Here is a 16,860-nt window from a genome sequence, read left to right as displayed (position 1 = left end):
CATCAGAAATGAAATGACATCTGGTTGGCTACTCCGCACTCTAATGGAGATTATTGCTTCATGGCGCTCTTCCTTCCGTTTCTCCTGAAAGGAATCTACTCTATTATGTCGTTCTCACATAAGTCATACCAAGCTAACCCATAACTTTATTTGATTTAACGAGCCATCCACTCATTGCAGTTGTGAAGGCTCACAGACAGTAGCTAATATCCCAGTGGAAGCCCCATTTTTTCTGGCTCTACATGCCAAGAATGGCCATCCAAATTCTTTGTCGTCACGCAGTACCCAGATGGTTGGGTTTTAGCCGACCTCGCTACCAAACATATTCTAATACCAGATTAGTACCTTTCTTTTGTAATACGGCCATGTGCCGGTTCGGAGACACCTTCGAGCATTGCAGACGTCATCGCTCTGTTAATTATATTTGCTTAGAGGATGCTTGTGTCTCAAAATTTGCAATTGCTGAGGCTATTTAATTGGGTTTGGCAGCCCGGTTATCTTTCAGGCGTTTCGCCGTCGTTGTAGGGGCGATATCTTGCAGTGACTCAGGAACACCGTTTGGCTGGTTATTGTTGCTTTCACGTAATTAACCTTGCTGCGTTAATATTTCTTTTGCCAGTCTATACCCTACGAAAAGGGTCTTGGAAGGCCGGTCCTCTCTTTGTACACTTCCTTGGCCTTCCTATTTGGTAGTCTTGAGCCCCTTGCGTATACGCTTTTTGGTCCACCCCTTGTGAGGAGGCAATTAAACTCTTGGCTACTTAACGGAAGCAGTTATTCATGAAGGTCTGCCTGTTGTCTATTTGGTAACTGTACTTAACTGAGGCTGTTATTATTGAAGGCCTGCCTGTTGCCTTTTAATAAAATTAAGAACTATTTGTAATTTGGCTTAGTTAGAACACTTATTAATTAAAGCCTACCTGTTTTTATTGCCCTATTATTGAGATCTGATATCTTACTCAATCTGTGTTGTAATTAACTGAAACTGTGATTGCCTAAGGCCTACCTATTTCAGAGGTATTTATGTCAATAAGGTAGTAACGGGAAATGACAAATGATGATATGTGGGCCCTAACGTTTCGCCTTACATCCCTTTATCCATAATGGTAAGTTCCAATTGCTACTTCGTGAACTATATTCTGTCGTGTTATTTATGAAAATTAGGTATATAAAAATGACCATTTGTTCCGAAACAGTATCGCTTTTTGGCATGTGTTACAATTCTTGCAATAATACAAAGAGCTGTTTCGTTTTATCTAGTAGACAGTGACGAAATAGACGCAACCAAGTCGAGAAACCACATCAGTCTTGGGTACTATTCGTGCTAACAACTTTTTCAGTATTAGACAACGACATTTTGAGTTTTCATGTAGCAAAACGTTTGACGAACTTTGATAGGTAATAGATTCTTTCGCAGAAAGAAAAGTGCTCCTTGTAAAGCTGTATCAAGATTAGAGAGAAAAAATGCTGGGACCTAATGATTGAAGGAATGCGTACTGGCTTGTCTTTACTGGCTTGATCTTTCTTTATTTAATGTAATGTCACACAAAAGAGAAAGTTATTAATTAACTGGCAATAAAGAGTGCAAATTTTTTGAAAAGTTTCTTTCTCACCCTGTCACAAATGATACCACCCAGCATTAATTCTGAGGTTCTTTTTTTCTTTCTAGGGGTGTAGGATGTCAAACTGACCGATTGCCGACTGATAGCAGGAGAGGAACCACAGGACATTTTAATTTACACTGTGCTGAATGTAGCCTCGATGTCTTCCATTACAATTTACAAAATATATCCGTCTGAATTTCACAGACGGAAATACAGTGACGTGCAGTAGAAGAACGCTGTGTGAAGACGTGTGACACTGTACTTGGGCACACTTAAGACCAAATAATGTCCTACATTCCTTCGTAGATATGTTTTATATATCAAGCACTTCAGAAAGATGTGCGCTGCAAAATGAAGATATTTTTTAAAAATCGACTTTTTTTAAATTTTTGACGTCCTATCTCGAACGCTCCAGGAGTGGGGGTTGGGGGAGGGTGTCAGGCACCACTATAATAACATTCTCTGCCATGTAACTGTCTTTGTCCTAAATCGGGCTGGCGGAGGTTGGCTGCATGGTGGGTCCAGTGGATGAATGAACCCTGGGAGACCCTTCATCTGCTCTCACCTACTTACTGCCCCAATCCAAATACTGCCAATACATATACTTCTCCGTAAATTCCTTTACAGTTCTGGCATCAGTATGGTCTTTAATACCTCGGTCTTACTGCTTCTACATAGTTAAATCATCAGAACACTTCCTTCATGGGCTTCACTAATTCTGGATGAACTATCCCTGGATTGAGGGACTAATGACCTTTCTGTTTAGTCCCTTAATCCCCTCTCAACCATCCAATCATCTCCACTCCACATCATTCAACTAAGCTACAACTCTGTTAAGGTCCATGACTGACTCTCTGATACGTCGAGTTCAATGCAACTCTCAAAAAGTAATTGACATTTGACCTATCAGGCAACTAACACTGCGTTCAAAACTCAAATGCTTCTATCTTAGTGAAGGTGATTCTCATATATTCTGCTCTGGCTGGCGTAACGAAAATCCATACTCCTTCGTAACTGATGTAATCTCAGGAAGCATCCATATGTGCAATTGCGCCCAATCTATCTTAGTCAGATGAACTACAGAAATACTTGCCACGGTTTCAATAACAAAAAATTATGTTTATTCCACAATAATATTTTGCGCCACACCACTCAATGCGAGTAGACTTTTAAAAAAATTATCTACCTCAAAGGGCAGAGGGGGCTGTTTGAGATCCAGTCCATTGAACAGATCAGTTCGTTTCAGACAACTGCCAGGAAGCTGGAACTTCAGTAAAGGGTTCCTAGTTAAGCGTTCTCTGAGGGACGTACCAGCTCCGGCAGCTGCCTTATATTCAAAGACACCACATGAAAATCATGATCAAAACCGGGGGATATGAGCTCTTCATAGAATGTAGAATTTCGGGTCCGACGTCTTCAAACAAAACTTCCGGGCTGTTTGCCATGGTCGAAGTATAAATCTGCTTGTTAAGGTTTCGTCTCCAGCTACGGGAGTCATCTTCTGAGGTAAAACAGATACTGCCACTAAGGCTTGAAGGCCTATCGCGTTTATAGAGCGCATAGAGGGCACAAATGTACTTCACGTGAGCCGCCTGTGTGTAATCTCTGGATGGCATCGTCAATTCAGATTAAAAATAATCGGTTGTCATTCTTTCGGCACGAAGTCAACATTCATATTTTATCTTACTTCAAACCTCCTTCTTCTCTATTAAAATTATGATGGTATTGCTGCTCTACACATACTTGGATGATAATGCGATGTCCTTGCTAAAACGCTCGTCTCACTGAATTTCATTTCGTGGTTTTCATCTCGAAAGACATGCTCTACTGCGTCAGATTTTTCGGTTGTCCCAGACGCTCTATAAATGCTACACCCATTCAAACTTTGGTGGCAATGTCTCCCGTAGCTGGAGACGAAACGTCAGGAATCAGTTTTATACTTCGACCACGGCCTCTCACCCCGGAAGTTTTAACTGAAGGATATGTGCTATGTTTTATATATTTCTAAGATAAAATATACTAATCAAAAATATTATGGTGTAGTGTATTTTCTCGAAAGAGAGATGAATCGATGACTTGTTCGACATGTGCAATGTATGTAGTTTTTTAATACATGTGTTTTACTCCCCATCGCAAAGGTTTATTCTTTTTAGTCAAATTAGAGCAGAGCTTATAGCGGCACAGAAAGAGTTCTAGTTGGGAACATTTGCGGGGGATTTCAAATTTCGGAATTATCCTTAAGACTAAGAGAAACCCACCGTTAACACAGGATGAAATTGCAGAATTTGATCTAGTTTTACTTGTTTCTTGGACAATACGTCCAGACCTAATTGAACCGTGAATTTAATTTCAAAATCTTTTCTTAAAGAATTTACTTTATTTACTAGCGATTCATCAAGAACATTAACACATTTAATCATACTAGGTGTGCGTGGAAGTACTTTTCCAGGAAGTAACTGATGGAAAATGAAATTACTTCTAACAAATGTGAATTTTATTCCTAAAGCTTTTAAAAACAGATTTAAAATTATAAGCAGAAAACCACCCTCGAAATATCAAGTTACAATTTTACTTAGAGGCAGGAAGAACAATATTAACAGTATGAGCCTTCGGGCTGAGAAGCTTGCCTGCTCCCTTTCAACACGGCCGTAGTCATGACCGCTCACAACAACCTCTGAAAGAGTACACTGGTGCAAATCTGTAACACACCACATTACCTTAAACTAAAAAATTTTTAACAACTCACACAAACATGTAAACTATGCAGCCCGTAAGAGGGATGGAAATGGTACAACACTCAAATTATTTGCCACCGAAAGTGCAATTTGATTTTTTTAAGGACTCTTACGGTGGAAGGGTAGCAACCTTATAACCTAAAATGACTATTAAAAAAGAAACATAAAATGCAGACTTACATAAAATGTACAACATGTTCTACATTACACATATACCACCTCGCAAGATGATAGGCAAGATAAAAAAACATATTTCAAGAATTCGGCCTTTAAGCAATAAATACGTTAACACCGAATCCGACAAACATGACAGAGGCAGCTATTAACGTACGGCAGACCGACAGACAGCCAGACAGACACTAACTGCCTAACAAATGCGGACGAGAGACATACGAGCAAGCTGGGGACGAGAGACTGACCAAGAACACAAGTAGAATTTAACAAGTAACTGAAACAACATATCACTAATCACTTAACTTTTAATAACTGCGATTTCTGGCAAAGACCTGACGCAGCATCCCCAAGACGCTTGTAACCTCCCCACAAATATTTGAAAGGACAATATTTCAAAAATGTTAATGGGAATATAACCTAGTGTGACCTCCCAGCAAATAAAATAATTTATTGACAATGACAATTAAATGAAAAATAGCAATCTGACCCAAATGTAAGCTGCCCACAAAAAAAATGTAACACAATTCAATGATAATGAAAACGCAAATAGACCGAAATGTCGATCTTAGGCCCTGTGCAATAATTAAACTCAAATTCTTACCTCAGTAAAACTGCATCTGCTCTTATTTTTCGCCATAGCTTGGAGTAAATGCATCGCAAATATTCTTTGAACTTAAGTAAATTTTTCTTTAAGGAAATGGAAGGCAAATAGTCTTTCAATAAAATGTTTGTTTTGTTAAAGTGCTTGGTTTGAAAGCAAAATTATTATTGGGGCGATTCTTGAACAAATTAGTTACAGTTAATTTACGTTACATTATCAGATGTGCGCAATGCTGCTTTATTACCTTATTTAAAAAATATACCTCGTCCTGAATTCTGACCAGAGACCCATGTCGACGCCCGCCGACTCCTCACACACAACTGCGACTATCTCTCGCGCGCTACTACCACAGACTATGTCATCTCGCATGCGCTACTACTGTCGAACTGCTACTACCGACTGAACTCTCTCGCAACTAGACCGCAACTGCTACTACTGCGACTCGACCGCAACTACACTCTCGCGCGGTCAAGCGCAGACTAGGAACGACAAATAGCTCTCTGGTCAGAGACTCTGCAATGCCTCGCCATCGCCGCCACACAACATACGTGTTTCACGCTCTCCCGAACCGTCCGCTGCCAGCCGCTTCAACGGACGCAGAAAGGAGCGCCAATGTCCCGTCTCACGGCGTCGCAGCTCGCTCCGGCCAGACCGACGTCGTGGGTTGACTCCTGTTGCTCTCGTGTCGGCCGCGAAGCCACTACACCTCGCTATACGGCGCGGCCACTGGACTCACGTGGCGACCTCCCATGCGCCGACGCTCCAGGCAGACAAGTCATCTTGTGTCTCAGTGCTCGACCGACCAACCGATCGATCCAACCACCAATGCCCATTGCCTGAACAAACTCGAGCAGACTGACGGCCTAACACATACTAGCACTCCGGACGACCGACAGACACTAACCGCCTCACCAATGCAGACGAGAGACAGACCCAGGCTAACTTGGCTGACCAACTGACCAGACTCGCCCAGACTGACAGACTGCCTTGGCTGACCAACTGCCTCCGACTGACTCAGACTAACAGATTAACTGGCTTCGACTGTCCTCTACTAGCGAGCTTGTCGCGCCCCTTAAATGCACGTGAAGAGGCAACCTTTCCCCTTTTCCACCAGAGGGAGACACCAAAGGTGCGACTGCGATAGCGGCGCCACCGTCAGAAACGGAGGGCGACTGCTTCACACTACACGCTGCGGCTCGCTCTTCAAAACAGCAAATTTTTACCACGGCACACTGACAACAAAGTCCCGTGTGTGTTCGGATATCTGTGCATGTGTAAGAGAGTTAAGGCGATAACTGACGCGTTTTGTGCAGTCTTTTGTCCTCCAACGTCAACAGAAACTTCCTCAAGGTTAAAACCTGGATCAGACAGTTCGTACGGTGAAGGACTGTTTTCTTGAGGGACAGGAACAATTTTAAAATATCACTAAGTAATACTAGTTTAGCTGCTAATAGTGTACAGGGTGATTCAAAAAGAATACCACAACTTTAGGAATTTAAAACTCTGCAATGACAAAAGGCAGAGCTATGCACTATCTGTCGGCGAATTAAGGGAGCTATAAAGTTTCATTTAGTTGTACATTTGTTCGCTTGAGGCGCTGTTGACTAGGCGTCAGCGTCAGTTGATGCTAAGATGGCGACCGCTCAACAGAAAGCTTTTTGTGTTATTGAGTATGGCAGAAGTGAATCGACGACAGTTGTTCAGCGTGCATTTCGAATGAAGTATGGTGTTAAACCTCCATAGGTGGTGTATTAAACGTTGGTATAAACAGTTTACAGAGAATGGGTGTTTGTGCAAAGGGAAAAGTTCTGGACGGCCGAGAACGAGTGATGAAAATGTAGCACGCATCCAGCAAGCATTTGTTCACAGCCCAGGAAAATCGACTCGCAGAGCTAGCAGAGAGCTGCGAATTCCACAATCAACTGTATGGAGAGTCCTACGAAAAAGGTTAGTTATGAAACCTGAACGTCAACTACCCGAGGCTATGTATCGGCCGCCAGGCAGCCCGTGACAGAGCACTTCATCACTGGCCTCGAAGAAGCCCTGATCTTACCTCCTGCGATTTTTTCTTATGGGGGTATGTTAAGGATATGGTGTTTCGGCCACCTCTCCCAGCCAATTGATGATTTGAAACGAGAAATAACAGCAGCTATCCAAACTGTTACGCCTGATATGCTACAGAGAGTGTGGAACGAGTTGGAGTATCGGGTTGATATTGCTCGTGTGTCTGGAGGGGGCCATATTGAATATCTCTGAACTTGTTTTTGAGTGAAAAAAAACCCTTTTAAATACTCTTTGTAATGATGTATAGCAGAAGGTTATATTATGTTTCTTTCATTAAATACACATTTTTAAAGTTGTGGTATTCTTTTTGAATCACCCTGTATATTTCTTGTCTGCACAGGCTTGAATCCCGTATATGGCAACTTTGGTATGGGCTCGGGCAGCTTCTCCAAATCCTCATCATTCTCGTGGTCGTCGTCCAGCGGCGGCCCTGGGAGCGGCAGCCAGTCGGGCAGCAGCTCCTCCTCGTACGGCGCTGGAGGCTCGGGCTCAGGCTCCAGCAGCCACTCTGCGTCGTCTTCCTCCGCCGGCTCCCTGGGAGGCCCTGGTGGCTCAGCGTCTGGAAGCCACAGCGCCAGCCAGGCAGGATACGGAGCAGGTGAGTGCGCACACCACTACAGTGGCTCGTCGTTATGGCTTTAGGTCGTGTTACGTGGCGAGAATAATAATGATGGATTACTCCACGTGAGGATAGTGTGCCTGGGGTGTAGGCCCTTCTAAGGCTCTGCTTAGCTACTGGCACGTTTTCCCATAAAGTATGCTGCTCTTACTGAGTCTATAATATTGTTCAGGTTTGTTCCTAGGGTAAAGTAAGCTTTACACATTGCTCCAGCTGAAATCAAAACCTGTGCCGACTTTCCATAGTATTTCAAAAGCGTTTTTGGTTACCCTTAACATAAAGAATCCATAGCTCCCACAGTCACAGAGTCGTATGATGTAATGTACCAGATATATCTTCTCGTCTCGAAATGAAATATATTGGTTGCTATAGAGCACATGGGAGATCATGTTGTGATAAGTCAAATTCAGAGGAAACTAACCACAAATTTTTCTGCGTAATTCTACACTGTGTTTAAGAATATTTTGTATCAATCGTCAGGTGAATTAAATTACTGGTTGCTTCTTATCAATCGAAATTTTCAGAAACGAATGACAGTATCACTGTGATGATGGAAGGTTACTTAGGTCATACATACACTACTAGCCGTTAAAATTGCTACACCAAGAAGAAATGCAGATGATAAACGGGTATTCATTTGACAAATATATTATACTAGAACTGACATGTGATTACATTTTCACGCAATTTGGGTGCATAGATTCTGAGAAATCAGTACCCAGAACAACCACCTTTGGCCGTAATAACGGCCTTGTTACGCCTGGGCATTGAGTCAGACAGAGCTTGGATGGCGTGTACAGGTACAGCTGCCGATGCAGCTTCAACACGAAAACACAGTTCATCAAGAGTAGTGACTGGCGTATTGTGACGAGCCAGTTGCTCAGCCACCATTAACCAGACGTTTTCAATTGGTGAGAGATCTGGAGAATGTGCTGGCCAGAGCAGCAGTCGAACATTTTCTGTATCCAGAAAGGCCCGTACAGGACCTACAACATGCGGTCGTGCATTATCCTGCTGAAATGTAGGGTTGCGCAGGGATCGAATGATGGGTAAAGCCACGGGTCGTAAAACATCTGAAATGTAACGTCCACTGTTCAAAGTACCGTCAATGCGAACAGGAGGTGACCGAGACGTGTAACCAATGGCACCCCATACCATCGCGCCGCGTGATACACAAGTACGGCGATGACGAATACTCTCTTCCAATGTGCCTTCACCGCGATGTCGCCAAACACGGATGCGTCCATTATGATGCTGTAAACAGAACCTGGATTCATCCGAAAAAATTACGTTTTGCCATTCGTGCACCCAGGTACGTCGTTGAGTACACCATCGCAGGCGCTCCTGTCTGTGATGCAGCGCCAAGGGTAACCTCAGCCACGGTCTCCGAGCTGATAGTCCATGTTGCTGCAAACATCGTCGAACGGTTCGTGCAGATGGTTGTTGTCTTGCAAACGTCCCCATGTGTTGACTCAGGGATCGAGACGTGGCTGCACGATCCGTTACAGCCATGCGGATAAGATGCCTGTCATCTCGACTGCTAGTGATACGAGGCCGTTGGGATCCAGCACGGCGTGCCGTATTACCCCCCTGAGCCCACCGATTCCATACTCTGCTAACAGTCATTGGATCTCGACCAACGCGAGCAGCAATGTCGCGATACGATAAACCGCAATGGCGATAGGCTACAATCCGACCTTTATCAAAGTCGGAAACGTGATGGTACGCATTTCTCCTCCTTACACGAGGCATCACAACAACGTTTCAGCAGACAACGCCGGTCAACTGTTGTTTGTGTATGAGAAATTGGTTGGAAACTTTCCTCGTGTCAGCACGTTGTAGGTGTCGCCACTGGCTCCAACCTTGTGTGAAAGCTCTGAAAAGCTAATTATTTGCATATCACAGCATGTTCTTCCTGTCGGTTAAATTTCGCGTCTGTAGCACGTCATCTTCATGGTGTAGCAATTTTAATGGTGAGCAGTGTAGTTTTACGAACGATTTGCCAAACACCACAGTGTGAATCGCACAGTAATCATGTGGATGCAGTTAATGTAAAGAAAAGTTCAAGTCTGAGAAAAGTGGTGTGTGTTTGCAGCCGAATGACGTGTATGGTGCAGGCCCCGTGGCTCCTTAACCTGGCTCCAACCTTGTGTGAATGCCCTGAAAAGCATATCACATATTCTTCCTGTCGGTTAAATTTCGCGTCTGTAGCACGTTATCTTCATGGTGTAGCAATTTTAATGGCCAGTAATGTAAAATCGACGTTTATAATGTACCAACAGTAATTCAGTTCACCTTATGATGGAGGCATAAATACTCGAAACGTATTGTCAGTCATATAACACAGTCATTAACACAGTTGGGTCTGGTTTTACGCTCCATACTTAAAAATACTCTATGAGCAGTCAACAAACTCCTAACACAGGAAATTTTTTTGCCTCATGTTCTTCTGTCCTTAGGAACTTCGTAGAAGTATGTGAGCAAAACATCAAGAAAAAAGACCGAAATGTAGAACAACACTTCATTAATTATTGCACACTCTCCAACTTGCAAAAACATTGGTGTAGGTCTCTTGTTGCTACAGCACCATTTAAATGACAGGGCCAACTGGGAAATATACCGTAACTCTTGCGAGGTTGCATAGTAGCTATACCACCAGATATGCATTAAGAATTGTTCATAGTTCATGTCTCTGTGCGCCCTTCCAGATTTAGTTTTCCCCTGTTTCTCATACTAACACACAAATATGGTTCCTTTGAAAGAGGACACAGCCAATTCCCTTCCCTCCCTTGACCCACGTGAGCTAATGATCCCGCTGTTCGCTGGGTGTCAAATACTTATGCTCCTTTATTACGGGTAACTCGAAGATTGGATAAGAAAGTTGTGAAACGATAGTAATTTAGAAAATTCACACAAAACTTCAACAGGAATGTGGAATGGAACTGAAGCTCCTCCTCTCAAAAAAGATTCTAGCGTCTAAAATATGTGTCCACCTCCCTCAATAAACAACTGAAAACGTCTAAACCACGATTATCATATGTCCATATAAGGTAAAGAGCAGTAATGTCATAATTGGTTCTCTAACTGTCCACTATATTTAATGTACCTTTATACACATTTGAAAGTTTTTATAATTTCTAATTTATTTGTTTTTAGTAACGATCACAATCTACATGTCAATCTCCACAACGTAAAACATTTGCTTAACACGTATCTTACAGCAATTGGATTGGTTTCAGCCATTGCTCAATTTACAAATAATATCGCCACATAGGGGAATAGCTTTCTCTTTGACATTTAATTTTATTTTATCCATTCCTTATATTTGGGTGTTGTATTGAATATATATTTTAGCTATGATGCAAAAGATATTGAGTATATCGCTGAACAAATGGCCTATGTGATATTTCAATTATATTTATTCAACTTTCATTTACTTCAACCACAAAACAAAGAAAAAATTAATGCTATGAGAAGGAAGGTAATACATGTTTTCTTGTTTCAATCTTTATTTCGTGTTGAAATCAATTGTCTAACTCTGTGATTGTCCCAACAGGTGGCAGCAGCTCAGGGTCTAGTTCAGAGTCAGCATCAGGGTATTTGGGAGCACCGTTCCCTGGAGCTGGATCTCATGGAATAGGAGCTGGTGAGCATGGTGGATTCATTAGCGAAATTGGAAGAGACGGAACAGGATACAGACACTACACAGATGGTGTGGGAGCCATTGGAGGTGGTCTTGGAGCTGAATCTGGTGGCATAGGACGTGGTGTACTGGGACTAGGTGGTGTAGGAGGCAACCCTGGAACAGGAGGAACTGAATTTGTACAAACTGTTCTTGGAGAAAGTGTATTGGGAGGAAATAGCGGACATGGAGGAATAGCAGGTGAACATGGTGATGTGGCACGTCAATATTGGAGTATAGCTGATGGAGGCTTAAGCGGTGAACCTGGAGGAATAACTGGTGGGCTTGGAGGCTTAGGTGGTGGACTTGAAGGAATAACTGCTGGACATGGAGGCTTAGTTGGTGTACCCACAGTAATAGGTGGTGGACATGAAATTGTATCTGACAGCCGTTTATTTGGCAGTAGACCTTGGGGCTCTCGCCCAGTTGCCACTGGAATTGAAGGCACAGGTTCTCCTGTTGGTATCTCAGGAGGCTATGGAGGAGTTGGCGGTATTGGAGGTGGACCAAAATTTGGCGGAATTGGTCACAGTGGCGCTGGTGGAGTAGGAGGTTTGTTAGACCACAATGGTCCTAGTGGTACAGCACATGGTGTGGGAGCTGGTGAAGCAGGTGATACTGTTGGGACTAAAGGAGGATACTCTGGAGCCTCTCATGGTTTCTCATCTGGATCTGCTGGTATGAGATTTGTTGGAGGATATTTGGGTCATAGTGGATCTGATGGAGGAGGTTTTGGACAAGAAATACATAGACCTATTGGCGGGACAGGAATTAGTGGTATAGCCAGCCCTGGTATTGGTAGCTTCCAACGTCATGACTCTACAAATAGCCATTGGGGACCTGGAAGTGGTGGTGGAACTGGAATAGTGGGAGATGGTTATGGAGTTCCTGGTCCTGGCCTGGTTGGTGGAGCTGGAGGCTACAATGGACTTTACAGAGGTGCTGGACATGCAAGTCGTGGAGGTGGTCCTATTGGACATGTAGGCAGTGCTGACATTGACTCTGGTTCCTTAGTTAACAGTGGAGCAGGATATCCAAGAATTGGCTATTCACCTGGCAGCTCAGTTGATTACACTTTTGGAAGCCATCCTGTGAGTTTTCGTGGTTTTGGAGGCAGCCCTGGCAGCTCCGGCAGCTCTGGGAGCTCTGGCAGCTCTGGCAGCTCTGGTAGTTCTGGTAGTTCTGGTAGCTCCGGTAGCTCCGGTAGCTCCGGTAGCTCTGGTAGCTCTGGTAGCTCCGGTAGCTCTGACAGCTCCGGTTGCTCTGACTGCGATAGTAGCTCTGGTAGTTCTGGTAGTTCTGGTAGCTCTGACAGCTCCGGTTTCTCTGACTGTGATAGTATCTCTGGTAGTTCTGGTAGCTCCGGTAGCTCTGACAGCTCTGATGGTGGGTTTGTCCGGGATATAGCAGAGCTGGTCATCAAGGGCTTTGGCCGTAAAGTTGTCAAGGGTGGCTACCACTAGAGGTTCTCTTTCCCTTTCAGTGCATGCCTCAGAATGCTTTCTATTTTGAGCAACACAGAAACAAATGTGTAAAACTACTCGCTAGAACAGACATGTTCTGATATCACTTTATAAATCCATTCCCCATAGATATGCTTCCAGCCATTACATTTCAAAAAATACTCCAACTGTTTCAACTGTAAAATGCAAAGATTGATATGAGAAACAAAACAAAAAATCGAGGAATTTTTATAGTTACATCACCTGGATTTATTGGTCAGCGAATTCACTGAACCCAAATTACTGTTAGTTAACATTGGTTGTGTACAATACTGATGTATGAATGCCATTTGTGAGAATTTAAACTTGCAGGGCACTGCTGAAAGTATGATTTCGTTCAATAATGTTATTCCAAAATAAATTTTTTACAGTTATGTCTGTTTTTATTTTATGGTCAATACTAAACTTTGAAGACACCTAGTATGGATGACTCCTTTTAACATCACTTTGTTGTAATACTCAATCGTGATTTCAGTTATATAACATAACCTTCCCAAATAATTAGTCTGTGATCAACGTCACATTCTGTTTTTTTTAATGAAATAACATAACATATAATAAAAATGTGATAGAAAACACGTAAAACACATTCGATAAATAAAAGTATAGGACACCTATTCAGTATGAACATACAATATAAGCATTTCATCATGTAAATGATGGATGTCCTGTGCTCAAGAGTTGAAATAGATAGGTATCTGCAGTTTAGGTTCACACAACTAATTATAGGACTCGTACAGCTGAACAATAAACATTCTGAGTAATTTCAACCAGATGTACTTGAAATTGAAAGGACACAAATAGAGTTAAGTCTTAAACCATCGTTGAAATATAGGGGGTTGTTCAGGGATATTTTCTGAGTATTTTGGTATTGGGGACCCGGGTCTCAAATGGTTCTTTACAGAGTAATAATAAAATTATGAGAGCCCACTTTAACAAAAATTTTCTGCGTGTGTGCCTGAGTCATATGTGGTAAAATCGCTCACGTATTGACTGCTATTGTAGGCAACTTTCACCATGGTGTCTACTTGCAGCTTCACATTTATTATTTGAAGATATGGCGTACTATGTTTTGATTGGGTGACAGAATCAAGGGCTAGGGGTTTTAGCTGCTGTTACTGGGAAATTTTATGTGAGTTTTTGTTGATTGTCATTGGCGAATAGGGCGAAAGCTACCGTCGTGCTGTGGTGCTTCTTACGTAATGGTCTGTGGTGCCTGCAATTCTTCAGTGTTCGCAGTTGCCTGTAGTGTAACGTTAACTGGGCGATTCCGCTAGCACAGTCAGCTCACTGGCTTGTAAGTATTGTCAGCCAAGACAGCGAGTATGTGTACACCTTGTCACAGTTCATATCGGATGGCTCCTTAGCTATCTTGAAAGCATCACTCATTTCTCGCTTAGTGTTAGACAGCGGTATATTTAAAACAAGAGCTTGTTTGATTGTATTGGCATATCACACTTGTTCTTCCACAGGCGTTTTAGTATGCCAACCAAGCCATATGCATCTCCTACTCTCTGCAAGATGTGTGTTGATGGAGTGCTCCATCTCACTTATACAAGCCAGTCCATTATTGTAGCTAAGCTCGTGCACTCCTGGAGTGATAGCTTTCCTTACGGTACATTCACTTCTGCCATTTTCCCGAAAATGTTTCATAGCTTTCTTACTTCACCCCCCAGGCTATCAGTGCCATTGATTCAGTGGGGTCTTGTGATTGCTGTATAAAATGCGGAATTCCTTTGTTTTGTCTGATACAATATTGTAATGCCTGTGTTATTCTGAATTATGCATGCATGTGCAAATACTGATGGTTGCCCAAGTTCCCAACTGCCAATACTCCAATATCGTATTTATCTGCCCACACCGGGCAAGCGACATTCAAGTAAAATATCTGACCTGTACGGGAATGTACATAATGAATGTACGAGTACAGATTGTAGATGGATGGTTGACAACATACGGAAGTTTGAGTCAGGCTGTGGCTCTTGCACAGATAGCCAAATGGTAAGGCGACTGCTCGCGATAAGCGAGCCCCAGTCCGGCGCAAATTTTCATTGCTGCCATTCCATTACGCAGCTGATGGTTGTCCATATTCGCAATTGCGAATTCATTTAAGATATCTTTTGTTTTTGAGTGGCGGCAGGACATGGTGTTCAGGTACCTGTCCACTACTTGTCCGCCACATGAACTCTGTGTATGAGTTTCCTTTTATGTTTCGTATAGACCTTAATAGTGAGAAAATGTACAAGTACATTCCTTCCTTTTAGATTTCCACCGTGAACTGTATTTTGTCTTGTTATTGGTTTAAATGCTGGTGGAAACGGCGAAGTTCGATTTCCCCATCTGTCCTGACGACGAATGTGTCATCCACATATGTGGCGTTCAGAGCACAAGGGAATCAAGTACATTTTTGGTCATCTTCTGATTACTGTTTATGAAGCCGTTTTCTTAGTATAAAAGATTCAAATCCAGGTATTTTAAATAACATCAATAGGAGTGACAGCAATGCTGAGCATGGAGGGAAGAAGTCTTTTGTTTAGAGCACAAGGGGGTAACATACCCACTCTAACAGTTTCTATGGCTTGGTTTGTCAGTATGTAAGTTCTAACTGAAGCGGACTGATGATTATGAATGAAGAGCAAATGCATTTACTTTCTTCTAGAAACTGATTACAATTGGAAAAACCTGTATCATCAGTGACTTGTCATATGTCTGATCGTTGTATCTGCACAGTGAGTGTACTAATGTGTGCAAACATAGCTTTCCACTTAGCGCACAAATGGACAAAACGACTGAACTGTATTCTGAAGCCCAGGGTGTCAAACAGACATTCTAAATAAGTATGACCCTGGCCCTGTAAGGTGGCTAATATCAGGTGCGGACCGTAATAAAAATCGTTAGAAATGCTGCTGTCATGTACCTACAATGCATGAATTAATAAAATTGAAAGTTTGTGGTCTATTCTAGAAAAACAACACAGCTATTCCCTTCTTTTTTATTCTACTTATAATTTATCAACTGTTGCTTTCAGGGGTCAATTGATAAACAACAATCAGGTTCAGTTACTTTTGGCAATCGATAACAAAATAATTAATTCTTGGACATATTGAAATGACGATTATTAAAATCGTTATCTCTGCACATGAAAATTTTTTATCACTGGAAAGAAAGATCATTAAAAATCCTGATCAGTTCATTTAAATCTATGTTGTTGTAGCTGGTCATGCACTGAGTTGATGGAGAATAAATTTACTTTTTTAAGCAATGAAAAAAATTCTCATGTATTCATTGTGAGGGTAGGTTAGTATCCTAGCTTTTGATATTCAATGGTCAAAGCGTATGCAAGTTGGAGTGAGCAAAATCTAGACTCAATATTTACTGTGGTCTCATGCATGATGGTACTTTACCTAGTGGCATCTGCAACAGTGTTGTCTCCATGATGGATCTGAAATGCTAATTCCCTACTCTGATCTTGACTGAATTCACTCAGTCGCAACTATCCTGCATTCCGTAGAACATTAATCTTTCCCTAGTCAAAATAATGGTTATTTCATACTCTTTATGGGTCGGAGCGATGTGCACAATTTCTTTGCCCGCAATAATTCCTGCAGGTTTAATTACTAACGCTTTGCTATCTGTTGCCACAATACATGAAGCATATCGTCCTCACTTCGCAGAAAGCAAAGATCTCAACGTCCTCGCTTATTTCGACACACTTGTGTGGTCTGCCATGAGAAGTATGTCTTCAGCCAATCACCTTCTCGCTAGAGGTGAATACAATTTTATTTTTCTTACTGGGTCGCAGCCTAGCCCTGTTAATGACATGCAGCCACTTACACTCAGTTTTGGCCTTATTTACATTAAAAGGAATAATGTATTCTT

The 16,860-nt window shown here is 42.3% G+C and overlaps 1 protein-coding gene across 2 annotated transcripts in view; it reads left to right on the top strand.

Moving 5' to 3' along the window:
* Positions 1-13,355, top strand: part of LOC126194242 (uncharacterized) — a 49,865-nt gene extending 36,510 nt beyond the window's left edge. For both annotated transcript variants that reach the window (XM_049932750.1, XM_049932749.1), the window contains 2 exons: positions 7,519-7,776; positions 11,354-13,355. In XM_049932750.1, the coding sequence (XP_049788707.1) occupies positions 7,519-7,776; positions 11,354-12,942 (1,847 nt within the window). In that variant the 3' untranslated portion in view covers positions 12,943-13,355. The remainder of the gene's footprint in view (positions 1-7,518; positions 7,777-11,353) is intronic.
* Positions 13,356-16,860: the final 3,505 nt, after the last annotated feature.

Source organism: Schistocerca nitens, chromosome 1 (assembly GCF_023898315.1).
Source record: "Schistocerca nitens isolate TAMUIC-IGC-003100 chromosome 1, iqSchNite1.1, whole genome shotgun sequence".
NCBI lineage: Eukaryota > Metazoa > Arthropoda > Insecta > Orthoptera > Acrididae > Schistocerca > Schistocerca nitens.
The sequence above is the reverse complement of the archived record's forward strand: the minus strand, read 5'-3'. Positions and strand labels throughout refer to the sequence as shown.